At 29.8% G+C, this 16,369-nt stretch overlaps 1 protein-coding gene and 1 long non-coding RNA gene across 3 annotated transcripts in view; one reads left to right on the top strand and one right to left on the bottom strand.

Moving 5' to 3' along the window:
• Window positions 1-16,369, top strand: part of heph (polypyrimidine tract-binding protein 1 heph) — a 357,204-nt gene that overhangs the window by 174,265 nt on the left and 166,570 nt on the right. For both annotated transcript variants that reach the window (XM_089701013.1, XM_089701014.1), the window contains exon 2: window positions 3,487-3,591. In XM_089701013.1, coding sequence (XP_089557139.1) covers window positions 3,499-3,591 — 93 coding nt within the window. In that variant the 5' untranslated portion in view covers window positions 3,487-3,498. The remainder of the gene's footprint in view (window positions 1-3,486; window positions 3,592-16,369) is intronic.
• LOC149484750 (uncharacterized) overlaps window positions 1-16,369 on the bottom strand; it is a 133,132-nt gene that overhangs the window by 21,990 nt on the left and 94,773 nt on the right. The window lies entirely within an intron of this gene.

The raw sequence follows: 16,369 nt of genomic DNA, 5'->3' as shown, positions 1-16,369 counted from the left end.
CTGTATTAGGTATTATTTTAAGTAGAAATAATAAATCAGAAATTAAAGACTTTTTACAGAGTTCTAAACACGATTTATTCAGCGAGCGTGGTCATAGGTAGGATCATGTTGAAAAGGTTTTTATATCTCAATATAAATGTCTTCATTAAATAATACACAAGAAAATACTAAGAAATTTATTTATTGCATAAACTAATGTGTGTACCCATTATTGGTGTACAAATACACATTAAGAATTTTTTATTGTAAATTATTAATTTCAATACATTTCATTATTTTAATGTCAATATAACACATATTTATTAGAAATTTAAACTAAAACATATTCGAAATTTCAGTGCGACTAACCGAATTCCCGAACACAATGGGATTAGGTAAATAATTGCTACGTTGATAATAACAATATTGAAAGCCATTTAACAATAATTTCTCTTCACTAATAGGATACGATTTCCAATAATTTTCTCAATAATAATATTACTACATATTTTCTTTTAAACTTATCAAATAATCTTATCTTATATTTACATAGTTAATATTATAATAAAATAGCAATTCTATATGAACGTTAATTTTCATCGGTTCAAACCTTACGTTATCGCAAATTAATTAATACAACATAGATTACATTATCTTATTAGGGAACTTTGATTATAGATAACGTTATGTGATCTATGTTGTATAGTTAATATTACTCCGACCGCCTCCTTGGTACAGTGGTTGACGCGTGAGCGTAACACCGAGGGGTCCTGGGTTCGATCCTTATAATTATTGCACAAGATCCTTAATAATTATGGTTTTGTATAAATCCTTATAAATTAATGACTGTTGATCTTTAGCTCAAGCATCTAAAATATTATCCAACGGTCACATTGTGTTGGGACCCTCATTTTGTTTTAAGGCTTTATCATTCAATTAATAAGCCACCTTACCTATGTTTTAATTAAAATACTTTGTTGAGCACTCCCTTGGGGAAGCTGTTTGAACCTACCGATTCACCATCTCTGATTACAATAACCGTATAGCATTTTACGAATGGATTGCGTAGATACTTATTTCCTTTATATAAAAGTACATAATTCAATCATTATAGGGTATATAAGAAAATTCCCTATTTGTTTCTTTTTTAGAAATGCGTGAAGCGATATTCTTTATCGTATTGGAAATGCTCTTTAAAAGCGTGAAATTGTATACAAAACCATACATTTTATTATCATCAAACGATACATTACATTTAAAACAATTAGCATTTCAAAACACCATACATGTTTGCAACAGCTCCCTTATTCCGCAAACAAAAATAATTCCCCATTAGCATTGTTTGGGGAATTCTAATTAACCAGCCAAATTATCATTAAATAAATTAATAAACTAGCCCAATGCGAATCAAAAATATGTATTACGTATTTGTAATTAAAATACACGTTTAACTTAAACAAACCGCGGAAACAATTTCCAAAACATTTAAAACATAATTATATTCGAAAACAATATCTGATATTGGTAATTCAATTCACATTCGCGAATGCATTGTTTACATTCGGCATCTCTTTATCAAAATATCATTTTATGAAACGTTCTGTTGGCAAAATAATATCGCAGTAACAAGATTGCGCGGTCAATTAAATTATTCCATGTAAAAATTGTAATAACCTTAATTAATAACTTTTAACACTTTGAAATATAATTTTAAAATAACATACAATTTCAGTAAGTGAATTCAATGTAAAGGTAATAAATACCTTTACATTGTATAAGTAAAAGACAAAACAAAAGTTTTCTTAAATTATTGTGTACATTTTGTACTACATACCTATTATAATATGGACTTAATAAGATTATAGTTATTGTAGTGTGAGTAGAAACCACTCAAACTGTGTAGAAAGCAGTGTAAGATTCTCCAGAGCTGTATATTGCATGTAGATTGTAGAGTATCTTTGTTTTTTCATTATTCATACATGTTACAAACCATATTGCATTAGGAATTATCGAACTCTCATTTATTAACACACCCGCATAAAATAAACCTTTGAAATGTATCAAAGCGTAGGGCATTTACAAAATTGTTTTACACTTATATTAGAATAACATTCGAAAAGGCACATCAAAAACAACACCCGTACACATTCAACAAATATATTCATACAAATTGAAAACCGCACTTAAACACGGTTGTATATAAAAGATTATTGTGTCGCTGTCCGTTTGTCGGCTGCGCATATTTGTCACGGACGCCACTTGTAATGCCGACTGATCCCACCCAGGTCCTGCATCCGCGCCTATATATTATTCATAACATTTTCAACGTACGAAGCGCTCCACACGGAATATTAGAGGGAGTGTTCGAATTTATCCAGCCTTTCAAATTCATCGCTAACTAAATTGTTTTCGACGTTTTTGATAGCCACATTATGTGTGTAATGTGTTTGTGGAGTAACCTGTCTATATGTATTTGTTTCAATGATAGTTGTAGTGTCGAGTGGTATATAGTGTCTATTAACATTAACCGGTCTAAATTATCGATATTTCAAAGTTCAAACCGCATGAAATATTAATGTAGAATAACAAACGTAAATGAAAGCCTAAATGAAGGCTTAGTACGCATTATTCTATAAATCAAAACATACATCATTATAATATGAAACATATTTTACAAAGTGTACTTTACGCTTTAAAACTTTAATATGATGCATAGAGTTTGGAATATTAAATGAAAAATAAAATACTTAATCGTGTATCTAAAATAAATTATAACCAAGAAGAATTCATTATTGATCCGTCTATCGGTGTCTTTGAGTTAATTCAAATCTTTACAAAAATGATTAACAAGCTTTACAAGAATCTAATTTAAATTTCAGCCAAGTGACTCGTCGATAAAATTAACTTTTATCACAAATAAAGCTAATTTTGTAAGAGCCCTATAAATTTATCCAGTCAGGTTAAAACACTTGCTACAAATATTACTTTGTATCATACCAACCAAGATTCTGATGAACTTTAAAGGAGAAAAAATAAATCACTTAAAATGGAAATGAAGCTATTATGAACTTTCTATGACTGTAATCTATACAAAATATGCCATTTTTGCTTTATTGAGTTTCAAAGCTCCGTTTCATAAAAATCATGGGTTATTTGTATACAATAAAAATACAGTATAATGAGTAAAGATATTAATTTACTTTTAATTATTTATAATATTATGAGAAATAAACGAACTTAACAATACAATTTTTGAAACTCGAGTTCATTCAAATGTATAACCGTCTCTACTAACCAAGCGACAACACCGTTATAGTCAAAGATACAAACAAAATATATATTTTAATATATAAAGCTACTATTTTACCCCCGAGAGGATAAAATAGGGGGTTAAAATAAATGAATGTTTGTACCATAAAAATGACACTTCTCCGCGCAGGCGAAGCTGCGGGTAACAGCTAGTTTCATAATATAAACGTTAACTAATGATAGTTTATGTTGTTGCAGGTTGGAGCAACTATGATGTCCTGTCCTCTCCCCCTCCCGCTGCTGCCGGCGCTCCATCCGCAACCTGCCTTGGCGTCGGACTTCCCTGTACATATTGGAATAAAGGTAAATATTAATATAAAATATAAAAATACTGTATAAGGATAAATGAGTTTTTTTTTTTCAATTTATAGCCTTGCTTTTCACATGTAAAATAAATCCTTATACAAAATATAAACCATACTTCACTACTTTAAAATTCTCGGAATTAATAAGTAATTGCTTTTAAAATAATTCCAGGTAAAACAATTTTAAAGTTCATCAGGCCTTCCAGTAACACATTCGCTGAAATGTTACATAAAAAAAATTTAACATTTTGTTTTTTTTTCTACGACGAGTTTCAGACAACTTAAATTGCAAATATATCAAAGCTAAATATTATAAAGAGAGAGAGTATAAGGTAACTTTGAGAGAAAACTTCGTCGTAAGGGCTCGTGCACACCACTTGATTCTGTAAGAATCTGCTGAAAATATTTTCAGAATAAATAATGGACAAAAATCATTAAAGCTCACTATTGAAATCTCACACCTTTTCACTTACACAATACCTTGAAAGGAAAGCAAACTTAAACACAAGATGTTTTCTAGGTATGGGTTCTCTATTGGATTGAGATAAAAGTATACTCTTTTTATATAAAAGTAGTGCCTTATATACAATATGTATGTTCCTCATAATTTTATTTTTGTTCTGTAAATAGCTATAATTTTCATGAAATATGTGAAAATATTTTATTTCACAATCTATCTATTGAAGACAGCATTTACACATACACGTATAATATACATTATTAAGAAATCTTTTAAATAGTGTGGTTATATTATAGTCTCTGAAGTGTCTATTTATATTTCACTAGCTTTTCGCCCGCGGCTTCGCCCGCGTTTTCAAAGAAAAACCCGTTCCCGTAGGATTTCCGGGATAAAACCTGTCCTATGTCTTTTCTCGGGTATCAAAATATCTCTATACCAAATTTCATGCAAATTGGTTCAGTAGTTAAAGCGTGATTGAGTAACAGACAGACAGACAGAGTTACTTTCGCATTTATAATATTAGTATGGATTAATTAGCTTAAATATAGAGACCTAATTAAAGTGAAGAAATTATCCAAGTCACTTCTCGTTTGAACTTTGTAGCAAAATAGATCGGCTTACAAAAATCATTGAAACCAGAATGAGTAATTATCCTTGCTTGCTTAAACATCTTCATTTTATAGATATCGATTGAAGAGTTTAATTAGTTTGAAGCTTTCAAACCTACGGTTCATTTATTTTATTATTTGTGAAGGCGAATTCTCCAATTCTCCCTTTTGTTTCCGATCTAAAATTATGTGTATATTGCACGATTTCATTTGGGTCTATCATTGTACCCATTGTTATTTTATCATAAGGCAATGTTTTTATATGCTTTTATTTCGTAACGGTTAATAAGGGAATGTTTAGGGTAGCCAATTAATTAGATGTTTCCTCTGCAGTATAAATCTTATTAATTAGCTCCATTATCGGAAATGATATATGAGGAAACTAATATTACACGCATTTTAGGACTTCATTATATTAAACATGAACCACAAGATGGTTTATAATTGATAACGTATTAAAATATAATAGAATATCTTGTAAAATAGAGAAACCGTAAATAGAAAGGAAAGCGTGAACATACACATACACATACACATAGCCTAGGAACGTTTTACAATTACAAGTATTAAATAGGTTACGACGATTGAATTATTCAAAATAGTACATCATAAAATCCATCTAGACTTACTATTACGTCTTGAATTGAGCTAATTCAGTAGTCAATTGAATTTTCGTCAACAGAGAGCCATATTTCAGTAGTTGTGGACGAGATTTCAATTCATACATAATATTTGAATAAATAAATATGCATGGAAGCAATTTATAAAGGCCGACGGTCCCGGTCGGCGGCTGGGTGCTACAATATCGTAGCCTCATTAGTAGCCCTCGCTACGGCTACGCTCGCTACGAAGCTCTACGACATGTCTATTGTTTTGTGACATTTCTTACACCGTTTGTTTGCCGCTGACAGATTTAAAGGTGCAAACTTGGTCCATTTATTAATTTCAGCTTTATTTATTTTATAAAATATTATATTACTTATGGAATTGTGTATTTTTAATTTAAAGTTTATATAAACGTTTAGAATTAAACAACTTATCAAGAGAAATGCTAGTACTACATACATACAAATAATAATTTTACCATCACAATATATTATTTTATTAAAAATGAATTCCTATTCAATTACGCATTAACAATATTAAAGGCATTTCGTAATGGATCATAAGCTAGCGACAATGCTTAACAAAAAGCAATTTCAGTGTTCCGTTGAACGAATCTACGCACCGTAAGATCCGGAATTTATTAAAGAGAACCGTTGTTGTCAAAATAACAGTGATGAAACATTGCAATCTTTTCATCGGCTTTAATAAGAAGCGACGTGCTGAACAAAAAACACGGTATGGTTATGACTAGCGCCCCTTTTCATGATATAGGAATTAGGCAAGTTAGAGAGAAAAACCGCTCTAATATACCATTATCCATAAGTAATTCCTTGTAGTAGATGTTTCGCTATTCCATATTGTTACTAATGAGATACTAATCACTTTTGAGTACCAGTATAGATTTTCCAAAAGGTATGAAACATATTTAGATATAAAAAATGCGTGAAGAAGGGGGAGTGAAGTGTTTATAATATTAAACTATACTCCAAATCAAGTAATGACACTTGTTTATATTTGATGTTTATGAATATGCATGAACAACATTATTATTACATCAAATTACACAGAAGATCTTAAATTTTATACCCCTTGCATCTGCTACATAACGGTTTCCTCAATTTAAAAATATGTCTCCTTAATATCACAGGGCACCTTTACACTGATGATTAGACCGTTTTGACGTTAAATAACAGGTATTATCTGCGGCACAATATAAATGTCCCAACCTGCGACGCAATAACCAACGCTACCGGTTAATGGCCGCCCGTCCGTCATCTTCCTCCGTCTACCTCTATACTAAACGTTATTTTAATTTTCTTGGAACATTAAACATGAATGATGTAGTTTCATAAGCCGCAATATTGTTTTTGGAAATTGTTAATTGGCCAACAAATTGGACGCGATTAAGCGTTGGAGAATTCGTATTTAGTTTTGCATGGTTCCTATCTGTATTTATCAGTGAGGCTATAAGTACCGTGTTTGGTAAATTTAACTAATACACGCGGTTAAATTCCATATTGACCGATATAAATTTAACAGCCTATTTAGAATTAATGCTCCAATGAGCATGATTTCAAGTGTGTGGAAGTATGCTATGATACAGAACATTTCATTTGCTAATTGAATATTGCGGATTCAATTAATCTAAATATAAAATAAATTCATAAATAAAATAACACAAGATTTATAAATTATAACATTCCGAAATATACAATCTTCAAAAAATTTTTTTGTTTAATGAATTTTAGAAAAAACGCGAACTAATTTCGAATGTTACATATGCAAAAAATGTTTTGCAATATTTAAAAAAATGTACAGAATACCCGTGATTCATGGATATGTTATAATAAATTTTAGTTAAAGCCAATGCGCTACGTTAGTTGCGGAAAAATGATGCAAAAATATTAAACGAGGCAAAAAAGAAGTGAAAATTAATTAACTCCAACGTGAGCTACAAAGCAAAGATGATTTTAAAGAATACTAATACTAATTCTTTGTGGAATCAGAGGTCTGGCACGAGTGCAGATATTTTTAATAAGGTTTCTTAACCTGAGAGTTAATTTAATGCAGAAAGATTTACCCGAGCCATTTCTGCAGTCTTGTGAAGTCACCTTTAAAAGCACAGCGCCTTTATAAATTTGATATGACGTTAGCTAGAAAATTTTATAACGCATAATGGTTATTTTAAAGGTATATTTTTAATGTTTACTTTTTATAGCACTTTGTGGTAGATTGGAGTGTCAAGTTTTTATGGTCAAGCCAAAATTAACTGAATAATTTACAATACTTTTGTTGTTTTTTCCTTGTTTACATGATAAATATTATACAGCTTATACAAGTATAACTATTCCAACCGTAAATAATTACTAGTCAAATGAATAAATATATATCAGGGAAACAGCAACAAAGTTTCGTGTTAAACATAAGAAAGCGCGATTAGAAGCATTCCAACTTATTTGTAGCACGTAGGACAACTTTATTTTTCCATACTCCTTATATCGTTGATAAAAGTTTTCTAATAAAGGGCCCTTCCAATAGGTAACTTGCTCACTACTTTCTGCTTATTGCGTACAGGTGACAATTGATTGCGATAGCTCTTTTTAAATGACTTGGAACAAAACTTGTTGTTACATTGTTCTTAAAGACTCTTGAGGGGAGAAGTGTGATGTATACAAAAGTATAAAAAACGTATTGTATATTTCTTTATGAATGTGATTCTAATATTATACGCGTATTATTTATAGACTTCTCTTATGAGCGATAAAGCTTTACCTGAAATACTTCATCAAATAATATGTACCTAGGCTTAGCTTTTTTATCAAAAAAAAATTAGTAACCTCTATAAATAAAACACAGTTTAAAAAATACAATACAAATGTTATATTATATTATATAACAAGTAAAAGAATACCAATCGTAAATAAAGCAATTAACCAGTCTAGTAACCACAATTAGTTTTATAGACATAATACTGGTTTGAACGTTTAACATTGTATGACTCGCTATTCCTATCACAATACAAATAATAAGTGTTTCATAACAAATAAGGTGCATCGTCAAGTAAATTTTAACACGGTTTGGCTTTAATTGGATGTTTGCGTGACGTTAATGCTCCACGCAATGTTACATACTTCCTTATTGCTATAATAAATAGACACAATGGACACAGCGTCCTATTGAAAGATAAAAATATGAAGCTTGGATAAAAGGCTAATTTAAACTCTAAACATACTGAAAATTCAATGCTGTAGTTAGTCGATAGTTGTATCGTATATGTGGGGATAGTGTAAATAATGACGCCAAAATTAGCCCAATTTAGTTTATGATCCCTTTAACGGTGACAAAATACAATCGTCCATTTCTTAAATAAAAAAAAAAACACAAAGTAATCTACTCTAGACAATTCATAGGCAATACATTCCCAGATTCCAGAAAATACAGACTAAAAATAAACTACTTATGAAACATTTCTTATTCTTTTTTATTGTAAACTTTTTTATAATTTATATAACATGATTTATCCTATTCCTACATATGTGTAGATTATATAAACATGTATACAGGTTACATAGAAAGCTGATGTATTTTGGAATAACCTTAAGAATCCGCAAATAATAATTCTATTATAAAAATATGTATTCATAAGAACAAGCCTTTCTTTCGCCAAAAATAACATCGCTGTACTTAAAGGAAAATAAGCATTATAAAAATATTTGTTCTTCTATTTTGCTAAGAGTTTCCATACATACATTTATTCATAGTTTGGGTTATTTTTGCCCTATTATAAATATTATTTTAATCAGTAATATACTACTCAGTTCCATTAGGTATAATATTATGTCAGCAATTAAACAAGACTGCAGAAATCTAGACTTTACTGGCTCGTTTCTCCGCCAAAGACAAATTAATCCTACCTTAATTAAGTTTACTACTAAGATTGTACAATATTTCGTTCTAGTGTTTTACTTACACAAATTAATAAAGTAAAAGTATGTAGTTTATTTTGTTGTTTTATAAACAAAAGATATGATTTCTGAATAGCATGTTCCTGTAAATTCCATATTATTTTAATTAATATTCGTATAAAATGATTTGTCACTCAGAATGTCTGATTCTTGTCATGAATTAAACGGATTTGGATAGATTTTGATACATAGATCGATAAATCTTTAACAGACATTGAATAACATAATATCGATGAACCTTGGTAGATGATATAAAATTTCGGTGAATAAACTATACATGATACTGTAAAATTTTCAACAGACCGTGTTCTAACATCGACTTACCTACTTCTGTTGCAATATGAACTACATGATATATTATATAATATGCTTAAGTGTAAATTTCCCTGCCTTTATAAGCATATCATACAGTTTTAGGTGTAAAATGTGAAAAACGCCACAGGGGTTCGTCGAGACTAGCCCGCGCTGTTGGTTTAGGACCGTACTTTATTAAAATTTTACTGCTATTTAAATTTACTTCGTACTATATTCCTAAAGTGAAACCAGCATTCAAAGCGTAGCAACAATTTAGAAGTTTCACAGGTGCGCATATAATATTTCACCTCAATGTTGCAAACAGACCTGACTCAAGCAACTTCAATATTTACCGCGTAACATCCTCAAAGATTTTTAAATTTTTAATGCTCTCCAACTCCCATGAAAGTTCTTTCGCGGGAACATGTACCGACGTAATTTTGACGAACCATTATGTGTGTTTTGAATTTATAATACTTTGCTATGTGTTTTTAATGTAACGCAAAGAACTCGCTTCTTTTAATTTCCAAGTGTAATTATTTATAGTCTCATAGATCTCTCAGTTGGTGGTCAATACATATTTGAGTTCATTAATATTGCAATCATCATCCCTGACTTATTTCAATAACTAATTTGTTTTCTTACTTTACTTATCAAAACTAACGATATATTTATATTATCATAGCAATTTACGTTATATAATATTAAAACGGTTACAGTCAAACAAACAATTTTAATACATTATTCAAAAAAATAATATAATAATATAAAATTGTTATTCTAAAGAGTTTATAAACACGTTCACTGCTTTATTAAATATACATAGATAGGTATTCATTTAATATTGCATTGACCGTGTGCGTGTTCATTTTGACTTGTTTGCAAATACTCGATCTAATTGCTCGGGCTACTATTTTATTATGAAACAATTTTATTGGCTAAAACAAATCTTTTTAGGAATGCGTATAATTAATTATGAGTAAGTTATAAAAATGTGATGTTATTTTTTAAATGTTTAACTCTTATATTTTAATATAATTTAGTTTGTATAATCCAATGAATTGAATAAGAAATAACTTAGCGATATTTATGGATATCTTTCTTTTTACTTTGCTAATTTCCTTAAAATAAATATCTTTATATCATCTTATTCCAATCATAGCAGAATCCTTCCTTGATAAACCCAGTCAGGTATATTTTACACGTTGTACAGTTAAATTTCCATCAAAAACAAGCACTCCAAGTCGACTCCAATTCCGTTAACATTAAAAACTCGGAAACCGATCAGAGATGTTTGCGTAATGCGGTACAAATTATCCGATACCGAACTTAACTTCTTTAAAGGAATTTCCGATCAAACGCCGGTGTAAACTAATTTCGCCGTGCAAACTCGAAACTGAGCTAAAAAAAGGAATGTTTCCACACAGGAGCCTGCTAAACGGGTTACCTATTACACTGTCGATTTAACCAAGAGGTGCCCAAAGGCCCGGCATTGTGCTAAGTGCAGTCATTGAGAAGATCGGTATCCTTTCCATTCTAAAACCTAATTACTCGCTTTGACGAGAACATGGTTCGGTTTTAAACGGGCTCTACATTATCTTTACTTGAATGTGTGTAAGTTTTTTTTTTGCGTTAAAAAATTGTGTGCCCCTATTATAAGAGTATAATTTTGCTGACTATGAATAAAATTAAAATCATTATTAGTACATTGATTTAAAGTGTATAACGTATATCTGGCCTATTTCACGATAATTAAATGTGTGAAAGGCAAGAAAATAATAGAATAAAAGCTGTCTACAAATAATAATTAATGTTCACTTAAAAAATCAAGTCAACATTCAGTGTGTAACTAAACAACATCTATACATGTATAGTTATATTAATAATGACTTCATCGTTTATAATTAATGAGCCAATAATGTATTATCATCTGCGTATGATAATACATTATTGGCTCTATTGGCTAGTATTACTCGGTATTCGATACACCTGGCTAGGGCATACGGAGCTTTAGCACGCAGGCATCTTTTTGTAAACAATGAATTATGACCCTTTAGCCCTTAGACTTATGAAAGGACTGGGGATAAATTATGTGGAGCACTTTATATAATATGTAGCGTGTCAATTTATATATTACAATAGATTTTAAATATAATCTGAGGTTTTCTACGAAAGCTAAAAAACAAGCGATATAATATTGTGGTCAATCACATGATAATAAAATTTTAAAAGAGGTATTAAATTGTATACTGCAATATTATAAGAAATAGTACTATAATAACGGAACAATTTTTTTTATGAATTATAAAAGGAGTTATACTTAGTAGTTCAATAAAATAAAACAATGTACACTACATATTTATCTCAATACCCATATTTATCTCATAAATTGTACAATGATTAACCGTATCTTAATACAAAATCTACAATAAGTATAGATATAAAATACATACATGATTACATTCAGTTGGTTCCTACAAATCTCTACGATGTGAATGGACTGTATATGAGATTCAGATATTATCGAAAATTAAATTTCCGTGAAAGCATCTACTGATATCTATCCATACTGCAACTGAATTGCATTCTCTGAAATGCCAATCATCTTCAACCCAAACCTCTTTAACTTATGAATATGTTAAACCTTTCCATTTTTCAGGGCCCGCTATTATCCTGAACCACGTGCGAAGACAGTAAAATAAACATATAAGAGCATAAATAAAAGTGCCCAAAATATCGCTCCGAATAAATAAGGATTTGGCAACTGCCTCCTTGTCGCTGACCCTCGAATTTCGTGAAATGGTCAAGGTAATGCCAAATATGTATGAATTATTCACTGTTCCTAAAACTCGTCATGCTAACCCTTCTCTGTGTGGGCTTTCACTTTGTAAATAGATTCTCTAAAACACCTATCCTCTGAACGTCAAAATCAATTAAATTTTGTTTTAATGTACATTTCGCTTCGCACTTAATGGCACTATTAAAAATCAACATCTTCGCTTAAATATTATGATATTGTAACCTAAACACTCCTGGGTTCCGACCTCTATAAGGGACCCAGGTCGCTTATGAAGAAGGCTTAAGTCACTGAAGTGGGAATCAATTAAGCTGATAATAATTATGAAAATACTAGTATAGGTGTGAGTTTACCAATCTTCTTCACTAATTTAGCTTCTTATTGGAACAGGAACAATCTTACCGAAAATGTTCGTTATTGAAGTGAAACTTCTTTATCGGGGGTGGACAAATATTAAACAGCTGTGAAAGTTTGATACAATCTATAAATAATGAAGACATATTAATATTGGGCTTAGGTTCCAATGACAAAAATCCATATACTCTAATAACAAATTTACTAGAATTATTGGGAAAATTAAAAAATAATAAAATATTTATATTAAATGTAAAATATAACCGTTACTTGAATGAGAAATTTCTTAATACAAAAATGAAACTTTTTTTAAGAGGACATACAAATTGTACATATATTGATATTGATGAAGATTATACATTTTATAATTCCAGACTTAATTATATTGAAAATTTAACAAATAGATTAAATATAGAAATTGACAGCTTAGAATATGCAAATACATTTTTAAATCCCAAAAATATTAAAAAAAGGCTTGCTTGTTCAAAAAAATGCAATATATTCCAAAATAATCAAAACAATTCCTATCCAGTAAAAAAAGGCACTATTCCCTATTATTTTAAGAGGTCAAAAAATGTTTTACATACTCTAAAACCGAACCAGTTAAATGAGGACATACCAAATAGTAATTTAACATTGAAAAATAAAAATACTCCATCAAATTCAAAATTTTTTCGTATCTAAAACACAATTTTTGACAATTTTACATCAAAATATAGCTGGAGCTATTAATAAGTCAGAAGAACTGTATTTGGCAATATCACAACTAGATAAATCACACAACATTGACATCATATGTTTATGTGAAACGTTTATTAAAAAGGGAAATGAACAGTTACTTAAATTACCAGGATATAAGTTATTATCATCATTTTCTCGTAAACAAAGAAGAGGTGGAACATGTATTTTGGTTAAGCACGACATTCCATGCACCAATCTAGACTTTATAAGGGATTATGGTTGCAATTTATTTTTTGAATGTTGTGGTATAGAATTAAAGCACTTAAATACAGTGATAATTTGTATATATAGAATCCCTAGTCAAAACATAAATATTTTTATAAGAAACCTTCAGGATATATTACAAAGGATTGGACTTAAAAATAAAAAAATAATATTATGTGGAGATTGGAATATTGATATTCTTAAAAAGACTAAGTTTTCAGATGAACTCATTACTTTACTACAGAACTTTAATATTGAATGCTTAATAAAAACACCTACTAGGAAAAATGCATGCATAGACCAAATAGCGACAAATATAAAAAGAAATGTGAACACAGAAGTACTACACCTCGGTTTGTCAGACCATGAAACGGCACAGATATTAAAAGTTAGTATGATAAAGCGCAAAACAAATGTATCCTGGTTTGAAACAAAAAGAGACTACTGTAATGAGAATATTCGTAAATTTTGTGAATGTATGTCATCGTTAAGCTTCTCTGAAATACATGAATTTAATAACTTAAATGAATGCTTCAATGCTTTTTATGAGTTATTCAAACTGTTTTATGATCTTTGTTTTCCTATTATTAAGATAAAGAGAAGTACAGGAAAATCTAATCTTAACTGGATAACAAAAGGATTGAAGAAATGTTGTATACGAAAGCGACAACTTTATCTTAAAAATATATATACAAAAAAAATGTATACTCATAGTTGGAATCATTATGTGAAATATAAAAATATACTAAAAAGGTGCATTCTTAAATCAAAACAAATTCAAAGTGAAAAATTTATTAAATTGGCAAAAAATAAAAACAAAGCATTATGGCAAATGATATCTAATAATATTAATGACGAAACCAATATTACAGAAATTGAAGAGATTGTAGTTAATAATAAAATATACGACTCAATGAATGAAATTTGTGAACAGTTTAATAATTTTTTTATTGACATCACAAATCAAACAAAATTTAATTTGGATGTAAATGCCATAAAAAAGACTTTGACTACAGAAAGTTGCAATACTATTTTCTTAACACCTACAAACAGTAACGAAATTTGTAAAATAATAAAATCACTTAATAACACTAATTCAGTAGGAACAGATGGAATAAGTACAAAAATATTAAAATCATGCAGTGACCATATTTGCGAACCGTTGTCTTTTCTTGTAAATTTATCGATGGAACAGGGAACTTTTCCACACGCGCTGAAAACATCAGTGATAAAACCATTATTTAAAAAAGACGATCCGAAAGATATTAAGAATTACAGACCTATAGCGTTAATACCAGTGATATCTAAAATATTTGAAAAAGTAATCTTAGAAAGAATTAGAAATTATATTGATAGAAACAAGATCTTATGTAAAGAACAGTTTGGATTTAGGAAAAATAGTTCCACTTCATTAGCATGCTTTGATATGGTGAAAGAAATAATTCAAGCCTTCATCGAAAAAAAACCCGTAAGCGCTATATTTCTAGATATGAGCAAGGCATTTGATTTTGTAGACCATGAATTACTCTTGCTTAAGTTAGATAAATATGGTATAAGAGGAATTGCCAAAGAATGGATTGCTAGTTATTTAAAGGATAGAGATCAGTTTGTGGAAATACAAAAAATAGTAAATCAATCAAGAAACGTATATAGATCAGTAAAAAAAACTAATAGATCAGGTGTACCACAAGGAAGTGTGCTCGGCCCGTTTTTATTTCTCTTGTATATTAATGACCTACCGAAATCAGTGAAACACAAATCAGTTTTATTCGCAGACGACACTACCCTAATTGTTAAATGTACTGAAAAGGAAACGTACGAGAGAGATATAAATGAAGCAGTTAAAAATATTGTAAAATGGTTAGAAGACAACAATCTTAAAATTAACTTATTAAAAACAAAAATAATTCAATTTTATACAAAAAATTGCTCCAAAATAAACCTAAATATAAAGTGTGATAACCAAGTAATAGAACAAGTAGATCATCATAAATTCTTGGGTGTTTTGTTGGATGAAGGTCTAAAATGGAACAAACATATTGATTACGTTTGTGACAGAATTAATCGTTTCGTTTACGTATTACGGCGTTTAAGAGATACTGTTTCTATGAATGCAGCAATAAATGCTTATCATGCCTACGTTTCCTCTGTACTTTCGTATGGAATCATTCTTTGGGGACAATCTTGTGATGTGCGGAAGGTATTTGTCTCACAAAAAAAATGTATCAGAGCTCTGTGCGGTTTGAACCAAAGAGACAGTTGTAGACCTCTGTTTAGTAAATTACGGATCCTTACTTTAACTTGCATGTACATAAGAGAAGTATGTTTATTTGTAAAATATCACCCGGAATACTTTAAGAAGAAAGGAGATGTAAATTCGCATATGTTGACAAGATACCAAAACAAATTACATTTCCCAACGTGTAGAATTAACAAAGCTAAAAACAGTGTAATATTTATGGCTATTAAAATATATAATAAAATACCGGACAATTTCAAGGAACTACCAGTAAACTTTTTCAAAAATAAACTGACGAACTGGTTGATGGTGAAACAATTTTATGACATTGAAGAATTTATGACTTTTAAGTAGTGTAAACTGAATTGTGTGTGATAAGTGTGTGATATAATCGTGTTAATCGTAGTGCGTTCGCGTAATTGTGAAAATTGAATTGTGTGTACATTTAAATAATTAGACTAATCAACTTTCTTTTTCAATATTTGCACACCCAATCAATGGGTAGAAT

The sequence above is a fragment of the Colias philodice genome, chromosome 11 (assembly GCF_061535455.1).
Source record: "Colias philodice isolate Cphi_HAF_F1 chromosome 11, ilColPhil1 Martin Lab GWU primary, whole genome shotgun sequence".
Classification (NCBI taxonomy): Eukaryota; Metazoa; Arthropoda; class Insecta; order Lepidoptera; family Pieridae; genus Colias; species Colias philodice.
The sequence above is the reverse complement of the archived record's forward strand: the minus strand, read 5'-3'. Positions and strand labels throughout refer to the sequence as shown.